The sequence below is a fragment of the Ipomoea triloba genome, chromosome 10, assembly GCF_003576645.1.
Source record: "Ipomoea triloba cultivar NCNSP0323 chromosome 10, ASM357664v1".
NCBI lineage: Eukaryota > Viridiplantae > Streptophyta > Magnoliopsida > Solanales > Convolvulaceae > Ipomoea > Ipomoea triloba.
In genome coordinates this window covers 28,935,855-28,946,334 of record NC_044925.1, presented here as the reverse complement: position 1 = coordinate 28,946,334, position 10,480 = coordinate 28,935,855, and the positions used below count along the sequence as shown (strand labels likewise).

The following is a 10,480-nucleotide window of genomic DNA, read 5'->3' as shown; positions in this document are numbered from 1 at the left end:
TCAACCATCTCCTCGGAGTTCTATAAATATATAATAAAATAAACATAACGTGAAATTATTGTATCTAACAACTATACTATAAAGTAAACACAACATATCATATATTCCTGTTTATCCCTATAATATTTAAATATGAAATTAAAAATAGAAAGTGTGTAATAAAATTGTGATCAGAATGACCCATTTCCGAAGACAAGCATAACGTAATTTTGGAATGTTTCACTGCCGAAAGCAACGCAGAGTTCTTTCCCTAGTCCGACGGTGAGCTGCTCAAAAATAAGAGCAACTGTGCAAGGGCTACATACTACACTAAAAAACTAAAAATACGTCGAACGCTACGTGTTTAATAAAGAAGATAAACGCAGATCGACGGGGGACAGTCGCGTCCTTTTCCTCTCCCTTTGATTTTTTATTTGATTTTTTATTTTTTCACTTCCAAATATATTCAATCTTCTGTCTCTTTCTGGTCTTGATTCTGGCACGAGGAAGAGTCGAGGAGTGCTGGGAACGTGAACTTCAGAACCTTCTAGTCGAGTTTGATCTGAGTTTTTGACGAGTTGAGCCAGTGAGTTTAGCTGAGGTTGCTGTGAAGTGAATCTCGAGGGTTCAGAGATGGGTTTCTTCAGCACCATCATGGGTTTTTGTGGATTTGGAGTTGGGGTCACGACTGGGCTTGTGATTGGCTACTATTCATTCATCTATTTCCAGCCCAGCGATGTTAAGGTACTTTCTAAGTTTCTCTAATGATTTCAGCAGCTAGCTATGCTAAGCCCAAGGGTAGAAGGTAAGCTGTAATTTTGTACTGAATCTTCTGTCGTCCTCTTGCTACTTTTGAGTTCTTTGTGGCGTAGCTTCCCTGTTTTTAAAGGTCCGCTATGGTGTAAAACTTTCCTAATCGAGAAATTTTGTCGTATACTCGTATGCTTGATGATTTTACGAATTAGGAAATAAGGTATTTTACCTTTCAGATGTTGTTGGTTTATTAAATCAACCAGATATTTACGGGAATGAGCTCAAGTAATGACTAGTATAATGCGACCCTTTCAGTAAATGATATGGAGGCCGGAAAGGGATAGCTACCCAAGTTCCTATTGATGTCAACTTCGCATAATGAAGTGAATGACTGACAAATCATTGGACAAAATGCTGATATTATAGTTGTCATTCTTTACTGATTTGCAGCTTTCTATAAGAGAAACGCAGGAAATGGAAATTTATTATTTGTAGTGTAAGGAGTGGGTTTGAGTGATTGCTAACATCTTATGTTGCACTTCATTGATATTTATGAGTTTGTGATGTACAAAAGGAAGTTTATATATCATGTGCCTGCAATTTTTAACTCTCAGTCAAGTGCATGATTTTCTCCCATTAGATGAATGATAAATGAGCTTCAACATAATCAGGATCCTGTTATTCGCCCGCTGGTTGAGCAAGACACTAAAGCTTTGCAAAAGTTGCTATCAGAAATCCCCCTTTGGGTTAAAAATCCAGACTATGATCGAGTATGCATTGTAACCGACCTACATTTGATTGCCTTCTCTCCTACTTCACTCCTTACAAACTTATTTCTTTTTTCCCCTTAATTTAAGGTTGACTGGATCAACAAGTTCCTTGAGTACATGTGGCCTTATTTGGACAAGGTAATTGCAAGTATTTAACATTGTTTTGATATTCTCTCATGTTAGAAAGAATACATTATCCACTCTCAGCCCTTTCTTTTTTGGTAGGCCATTTGCAGGACAGTAAAGACCATTGCTACACCAATAATTGCAGAGCAAATTCCAAAGTATAAGATTGACTCTGTCGAATTTGAAACACTGACTCTGGGGTCATTGCCTCCAACTCTGCAAGGTTGTTAAATGATTGATCATTCACAAATTTTGTTTTCTCCCTTATTGCATTGCTTCTTTTCCAGTTGGCTTATGTGTGTTATCTTGGGAATTAATATACAAATTGGGTTTGAAAGGCAGTCAGGTTTCTCTTGTGCTATAAGTTCTCTGCCATCTTTGTCTCCTTCCCTTCCAGGTATGAAGGTCTATGTTACTGATGAGAAAGAGTTAATCATGGAGCCATCATTCAAATGGGCTGGGAATCCTAATGTCACTGTTGCTGTTAAAGCATTTGGGTTGAAAGCAACTGCTCAGGTTTTGTGTTTTTTCTAGATGTTTTATATTTTATTCTATATCTTCATAAACATATAACCTATTTGGATATTTCAGGTTATAGATCTACAGATCTTTGCCGCCCCACGCATCACCCTGAAACCTTTGGTCCCTAGCTTTCCATGTTTTGCCACTATATATGTGTCACTTATGGATAAGGTATGATTTGGTTTTAATGTCTAGAAGTGTAGAACGAGAAATAAAGATGATTTATGATTTCAAGTGAAACTCAGTCTATTATAGCTAGTCACCCCAATTTGTTCCCAGAAAATATAAATATCATGTTCATATTTGTAGGTATCTGTTAGGAGTGAAATGGAGGATCAGAGAAAGATACTGCATATCTAATCCAATATACTCCGTAATTGAATTTATGAACAGTATGAAGAATTGCATATGCATTTCAAATCCCATACGTATTTCAATGTTGAGGCATACTTGTATAAAATTAGGGGCACAAAATAGGGAAACTAGAAATCCTTCCATCTATAGTGGCTTGGTTAGTAATTGGAAAAATGGAAAATAGATAATGAAATGGAAAATTTTTCCAGAATAAAAATGGAAAAATGGAAAATAGACAATTGAGTAACTTGATTTTTAATGTTCTTGCAGAGTTGTGACTTTTTAAATAATTTTGTTTCACTATTATACCTTGGATATATACACTCCAGTTTTTTAGATTGTTGTACATTTTGAGGTTGTTTCTTTTTCACTATCCTCTTAAGAACTTGTTTTTGCTTTTGTAGCCACATGTTGACTTTGGATTGAAGATTCTAGGTGCTGATCTCATGTCAATTCCTGGGCTGTACAGGTTTGTCCAGGTACAGCACCTTCTACATTTGATTCTTTCCCTCCCTCTTCCTCCATCCTCTCAAGTGAAGTGTCAACTTGTTTGTTCTATCACCTCAAAGGGCATTTTTCTCAAACAGCTTGCACACAATGATGGTTTATGTACTGTGGAGCTCATGCATGTAGGCAACTTAACAGCTTAGGGAAAAGTAGTTTATGCATTTTTTATCAAGTTGCCAAGTTATAATGATATTATTTGGAACTTTTTACAGTTTTTATGTATATTCTCCTCTCCCTCCTTATTGACCCTTTTATTTTTCGAAACAAATATATTCCATCACTTCTCCTGAACAAAGTTGGAGGCATATCACATTTTAGTTGTGTCACATTTTAAAGTGTGTTATGACATTTTCACTTAATAGTTACATGAATAAGAACTAAAATGTGCAAGAGGATCCTCTGCAGGAGATTATTAAAGATCAGGTTGCTAACATGTATCTGTGGCCTAAAACTCTGGAAGTGCAAATTTTGGACCCATCAAAGTATGTTTATGATTTCTGTATTTTTCAACTGAGTTTTATGGCTTAGTTTTGTGAATAATTGAGTACGTTAAATCAACTTTTGGGATGTGCAGAGCCATGAAGAGACCTGTTGGAATTCTTCACGTGAAGATTCTTAGAGCAACACAACTGAGAAAGAAAGATCTACTTGGGGCTTCTGATCCCTATGTGAAAATTAAACTCACAGAGTCTAAGCTCCCATCAAAAAAGACTTCAGTGAAACATAAGAATTTAAACCCAGAATGGAATGAGGAATTTAGCATGGTTGTTAAAGACCCAGAATCTCAAGTACTGGAGATCTATGTTTATGATTGGGAGCAGGTAATTTTAATACTTTGTGGTTATGGATTTCACTCATTCATTCCATGTATCTCAATATGTTTATTCTTCTTGTCAGGTTGGGAAACATGAAAAGATGGGCATGAATGTTATCCCACTCAAGGATCTAACCCCTGATGATCCAAAAACTATGACCCTTGATCTCCTAAAGAATATGGATCCAAATGATATTCAGAACAATAAATCACGTGGGCAGATCATGATGGAACTAACTTACAAGCCATTCAAGGAGGAGGACAAGCCAAACAATGTTGAGTCTGGTACAATTGAAAAAGCTCCAGAAGGGACACCGCCAGGAGGAGGTGTACTTGCAGTATTAATCCATGAAGCTGAAGATGTTGAAGGAAAGCACCATACTAACCCATATGTCCGTATCATTTTTAAAGGGGAGGAGAAAAAAACTAAGGTACATGCCTGCCTTCCCCCTATTTTTGTCCTTCCATCTCCTTTATTGTTCCATGCCTTGCAAAATAGTTCTTGCAACTGCTGTTCTGAAAATTTGTTTTCTGAAACTAAAATTCCTCGTCTACCTTCTGTTACATCCTATTGGGGCATCATTGTAGTCAATTATGCTTAAATAGTTAAATGGCTATGAGGCAAACATATATGCCACTTTTGCTTCTGCAGCAAGTGAAGAAAAGTAGGGATCCAAGATGGGATGAGGAGTTCACTTTCATGTTAGAGAAGCCTCCTGTGGATGATAAGCTGCACATAGAAGTTGTCAGCACCTCAATGAGGATCGGTATACTGCATCCTAAGGTAGCTGGTTATATGTTCTTTTAAGGAATATAATATTGTAGTTTTTATTGACAGAGTCAAATGTTTTTGTTAGTCTTATCAACCCCTAAACCAGATTTTGTGATATTTTGATGGGGTGGGGTAAAAATGGGACCAAATGAAGACAACCTGAGAGAGAATGGGTTAAAAATGGTCTGGATATGATATTGATTGATTTTAAAAAACCTTAATAAATTCTATCTGATTCAGCTGCTTGCTTTTAGCTTCATTAGCTAGTACATTTTGATGTACTTGTACTTGTAATTGCTATCCCAAGGATATATCTTTGCACTTAAGCTTGTCATAATGCATGCTCATCCGGGAGATTACTATGACTATTTGTGTAATGAGAAATGTTTGGTTTTGGTTCAGGAAATACTGGGGTATGTTGATATCAACCTTTCAGATGTTGTTAGCAACAAAAGGATCAACGAGAAGTACCATCTCATTGATTCAAAGAATGGGAAGATTCAAATTGAGCTGACATGGAATTCGGCTTCTTAATCTTGGTTGGTGTTATGGAGACAAGAATTTTACTGTATATGTACTTGATGTACATTATTACCATTTACTTTTACAAATTGTCGTTGATATGTTCTGCTCATCTGCTTCGGGTATATCATATTTTACTCATGGCAGAGAATTTTTACATTAAAAAAGATGTGACGACTGACGATTGTTACTACATAGAGCTGTCAAAGCGGGCCATCCCGACCCATACGGGCCCGTTTTCTCACGGGTTGGGATTTGGCCACCCAACCTGTGTAGGACGGGCTGACGGGCCACCCGTTAATTTGTTTTTTATTTTTTTGAATTAATAGTATTAAAATTGTTTTATTTTGTATAGCATGTCCATAATTTGTTGGTGAGTTTCTATGCACAAAAATAATATTTTAAAAGACTTAATTGTGCATTTTAAAAATTTAAAGATCTAATTACTCTATCCAGTAAAGTTTAGATTTATTTGATCATTTTTTCTAATATAAATGTGGATATAAGATAAGACTAACCGAGTAATGAATGAATAAATAGATATCTATTATCGTATAATATAATATCCACATGTTCCGATCCGTGGGCTAATTTGTTCATCGGGGTAATCGTAATGGGCCTTCCCCTTTGACCCATTGAGATTGAACCGAGCCAATCAGAAAAATAGTTTCTATAAATAAAAAAACTATAAACTGGAAAAGGAAAGATCATTTCATTGAGTCTCAAATACAACCAGTCGCCAATCAGTTGGGCTAATCTTATCTGATTTTCCGATCACAATTCACAACTCCCTCCCTCCCTCCCTCCCTCCTTCCCTCCTTCCATCCCTCCAATGGCCAAGCCCATCGTCGACGCCGAGTACCTCAAGGAGATCGAGAAAGCTCGTCGCGACCTCCGCGCTTTAATCTCCAGCAAGAACTGTGCCCCTATTATGCTTCGCTTAGCGTACTCTCCCTCTCTCTCTCTCGTTTTTCTTTTTGTATGAAATTGAAGAAAGTATGGCATCAACTAAAAAATAACTAGGATATTTAGATATTTTGGTAATTTGATTGTAGATGGCACGACGCTGGAACCTATGATGCTAAGACAAAGACTGGAGGACCAAACGGTTCAATCAGAAATGAGGAGGAATATAGCCACGGCGCCAATAATGGCTTGAAAATAGCTTTAGATTTTTGCGGTATTACTTTTGGTTTTTGAACCTCTATATTTCTACCCTTGATATCTTGGTTAGTACATTTTAGTACCTATGATGTGATGATGATGATGAGCTAGCTCGCTATTATAGTACTCTGTAATTTATTTAATAGTGCAGTATAACAAAGGTTTAGATAGGCCCTTAAATATTTCTACGGTGCAGGTTCTAGTTTTCAATTAATAGATTCCTTATCTTCTTTGATATAGAGTGTTTAGAGTATGAAGTGATTGTTTTCCAATTTCCACTGTTATGTTTGACAACCTTACTCAACAAGCTTCCCATTTTCGTTGTTTCTCTAGTAATCCTAAGTGAGAGAGATTCAAATATGAGAACACTAGTCAATTTTAATGTCATAATCCCCATATTACCAAACATGGCCTCAGGCAAATGTTTCTCATGTTTGTAATAGATTTTCATATCAATTGCTTTGAATGCTTTGTTGAGGATATATATAATGATTAATGTATATTATTGTTCTATTCATTACATTTGAAGATAATGTTCACTGCTCTTTGACTCATAAAAAAAAAGGTTCATTGCTAGTGAAGTAAGTGTTCATCACACTAATAAATAATGATTATGTGAGCCTTGATTGAGTCTGCTCCTAAATCCCAAAGGTTAATATGTAAATTGCCCAATGCCTTTGGAAGAGTTTGCACTCCTCACTTTCATTCCCTCTGCCATTCTGTTTTGCTGAACTCTTTTAAAGATTCAAGTAAACATTTGTCAACCTTTGATTGGCTGTGTTTCTGATGACAGAGGCAGTAAAGTCTAAACATCCAAAGATTACATATGCAGACTTATACCAGGTGATTGTTTTTATATTACTTGCACAACTTCTTTCATACATCGAGTGATTATTTCCAGTGTTTTAGTTTGTGCCCACATGCTAACTCTTTATATTTTCTGTAATATTTTTAGTTCAATTGAATTACAGTTCTATTGATGTATGATGACATGAGAAGTGAAAGTAATCATCATTCATACATCTACGCTTTTTAAATTCTACTGGCTTGCATATGTTTCAGGTGCCACACAATTATTGAACATTGGACTAACTAATTTATAAATGTATTGGGCATCTTAGCTTGCAGGTTATGTTGCTGTTGAGGTCACTGGTGGTCCCTCCATTGATTTTGTTCCTGGCAGGAAGGTTTGTAAATTTGTTTGAATCCAACCATAAGTTGCAGTAATGCTTTTACATTTTCATTTGATATCTTAAATCTCATTTGCTTGTCTATTTGTTGTAGGACTCAAAGGTTTCTCCAAAGGAAGGACGGCTTCCAGATGCTAAGCAAGGTTTCCCAAAGAACCACATGTGATTTTTATTTTTATTTTTTATGCAAGCATTGAATAGTAGATTCTGATTATTTTTTTCTCTTCTAAGAACCATGGAGAAAGATGGTCCTATTAAGGTTTCTCATACAAGTGTTATCGTTCAATAAAGCAATTCAACATTTGCTTTACTTTAACCACTCTTGCATATTCTCAGTTGAAAGCACAGACGGCAGAGAAAAGAATGCAGAAGAGAAGATACAAGAAAGAAAAAAAGAATGGAGTGTGAAAAGAAAATAAGAGAGAAAAATTTTGGATTATAGTAGCAGGAATTAAAATGGTATTTAAATTTATACAACAGTTGTCAAGTCATATAGCCTGATAGCCCCTTGGTTGTTTAGTTGAAGCTTCTATGGTAGGAATGTAGGATAATGCATGCGGTCGTGTTGTTAGCACCAGCTGTATCAATTGTACTATTTGAGCTCCTTAATGTCCATCTAATGCATGCACCTGTGGATAAACTAATTTGAAAATTGACAACAGTGGCTATTGATGGTTGATGGCTGTTGAGTATTCTGCTTGGGTTTTATATTAGTAATATTCTTTTCAGTACCAAAGTAATTTCACTGTGACACTGTGTTGACAATGACTTTGCTTGAACCATCTAAATCTTCTTGGCAAATCTAAATGTACCAACCTCATCATGAGACATGAGTATGATTTACTGTTGTTTGCATAGTATGATGTATCGAAATTTAGCTTGATATCAATCTTTTCTTGCTATTGTTATAGGTGTGCCACATTTGAAGGAGGTCTTTTATCGCATGGGTTTGTCTAATAGAGATATTGTAGCTCTATCAGGAGGTCACACGCTGGTAGTTTGCATTCCCTTCAAATATATTTAGCGCATTCCAAGCCTTCCTCTTTAATTCCCAAATGATTTCATTGGACATAAATAAGCTGTTTGTTTCCAATTATGTGCAGGGAAGGGCACATCCAGAGAGATCTGGTTTTGATGGTCCATGGACAAAGGAGCCACTGAAATTTGACAACTCTTACTTTGTGTAAGACTTGTGGGAAACCAACCTAGACAGATTACCATATATACGGAAATTAATTGTTCTTGTTTCTACTGTTTTCCTCATGTTCACTATCAATGTTTTGATATCAGGGAACTGCTTAATGATGAAAGTGAAGGCCTGCTAAAGCTTCCCACTGACAAAGCTTTATTGGACGATCCTGAGTTTCGTCGTTATGTTGAGCTGTATGCTAAGGTAACAGTTTTTTCCCCACTAGAAAAAGAACAAAATGACCCTTCTCTCTCTGCTATTGCATTCATTTTATTTAATTTTACTGCATTAAATGGGTTTTCACTTTTGCTCCAAGTAAATCATCCTTTCCTGGTTTTGCTAACCTTTCATTTTTGTCTTGAAGCAACTGGGCTGCACTTCATAGATAATACTGTTAGCTTAGTCTAAGCTGTGATTACCAACGAACTTGTACCTTATAGTCTTTCACTCTGAAAGTAGAAATTGAATGCGATCTAGCTTAACGAAACGAAACTGCTTTCTGTTTTGTTTTGTTTTTTTGGGGGGGTAATGTGCCGAGTGATTTCTAACAACTTCCATTTTAAATAATTGGTCAACAGCTTCCCCCATCCCATAGTTGAATTGTAATGCAAGTTTTGCATGCAGGATGAAGAAGCCTTCTTTAAGGATTATGCTACGTCACACAAGAAACTGTCTGAGCTTGGATTTACTCCTACCAGTCCCAAGACCGTGAAGGACAGCACTGTATTGGTGCAAAGTGCTGTCGGGGTTGCTGTTGCTGCTGCAGTTGTGGTATTGAGTTACATGTATGAAGTTCGAAAGAGGAGCAAATAGATGATGGATGTCATATTTCTACTGCAAGGAAGACCTTGGGTTTGCTGCATCTATCTATTTAAGTTTCTAGACCTGATATTCAAAATAACACCCTGCAACTTCAGGTGTTAACTAGATGAACCTTCTACTAATACATAATAATTAGCGGACTGTTTGTTCATGGATCGTGTATTGTATGTAAAACGCGGTTATAATATGCATTGAATACACATAATAAACAATACATTTTATGTAAAGCACCAATTTACTACGTGCTAAAGGTCCCTATGAAGTTGACCTTTATTTCCTTAATTATAATTCATCAACATTAATAACTCATACGCACATATGCTGAAGCTGCACACTTCTGTTAATTAAAGTTATTTTGTTTTTGCTTGGAGTTTCAAGGGCAACAGAGCTTGCGTCCCTAACTCTTTGTTGATTAGTGATTACTAGTTTACTGAAATTGCTCCTAATTCCTATAGTGAAGCAGTGAAAAGTACTTCGTAGTTGGTGGAGGGTGTGATGCATGAACTTATAGTGAAGCACTATCAGTAATGAATGCTTACTTATCGAGCAATTTGCTCCCAATACTAACTTAATATGGAAAAAAAAAAGTACTTTGAGCACTCTTTATTATGTTTAATACTGTCTTTTAGAGTTCAATTGTAAATCATTTTGATTAACTTTTAAACTTATTCAATTTTATTAGAAAGAAGAATAAAAGATTAGAACATTAGGATTGGATATTTGATACTTGGATTCTTTTGTGGACCTTGTGGTGAATGGTGATTGGTAATGAATTGATGATCAATTTTCGACTTCTAGCATTAAAGTTTAAACTGTATTACTTTGATTAATGTAAAATTATACAGTAATAATTTAACTACTAAATTGTAAATTTGTTATTTGTATTTAACTATTTTGTATGTAAGTTTGAAGTTTGAATTTTGAATTCATGGAACATGAAAGATTGAAAGTAAAATCAGTGAATTGAGCTCAGAGGCTGAGAAGAAGATTGGGAGC

At 35.8% G+C, this 10,480-nt stretch overlaps 2 protein-coding genes across 2 annotated transcripts; both read left to right on the top strand.

Annotated features, from left to right (window-relative positions):
• Nucleotides 1-226: 226 nt before the first annotated feature.
• LOC116032095 (synaptotagmin-1-like) lies at nucleotides 227-5,471 on the top strand. Its single transcript, XM_031274498.1, has 12 exons — nucleotides 227-723; nucleotides 1,404-1,502; nucleotides 1,590-1,640; nucleotides 1,728-1,851; nucleotides 2,026-2,144; nucleotides 2,220-2,321; nucleotides 2,909-2,983; nucleotides 3,417-3,493; nucleotides 3,586-3,832; nucleotides 3,909-4,256; nucleotides 4,478-4,609; nucleotides 5,000-5,471. The coding sequence occupies exons 1-12, from the start codon at nucleotides 613-615 to the stop codon at nucleotides 5,129-5,131; spliced, it is 1,617 nt and encodes a 538-aa protein (XP_031130358.1). The 5' UTR covers nucleotides 227-612; the 3' UTR covers nucleotides 5,132-5,471.
• A 407-nt stretch (nucleotides 5,472-5,878) lies between these two features.
• Nucleotides 5,879-9,789, top strand: LOC116032398 (L-ascorbate peroxidase 3). Its single transcript, XM_031274925.1, has 9 exons — nucleotides 5,879-6,064; nucleotides 6,175-6,299; nucleotides 7,077-7,126; nucleotides 7,405-7,470; nucleotides 7,568-7,616; nucleotides 8,385-8,467; nucleotides 8,577-8,656; nucleotides 8,764-8,866; nucleotides 9,287-9,789. Exons 1-9 carry the CDS (start codon nucleotides 5,952-5,954, stop codon nucleotides 9,473-9,475), a joined length of 858 nt encoding a protein of 285 aa, XP_031130785.1. The 5' UTR covers nucleotides 5,879-5,951; the 3' UTR covers nucleotides 9,476-9,789.
• The last annotated feature ends 691 nt before the right edge of the window (nucleotides 9,790-10,480 follow it).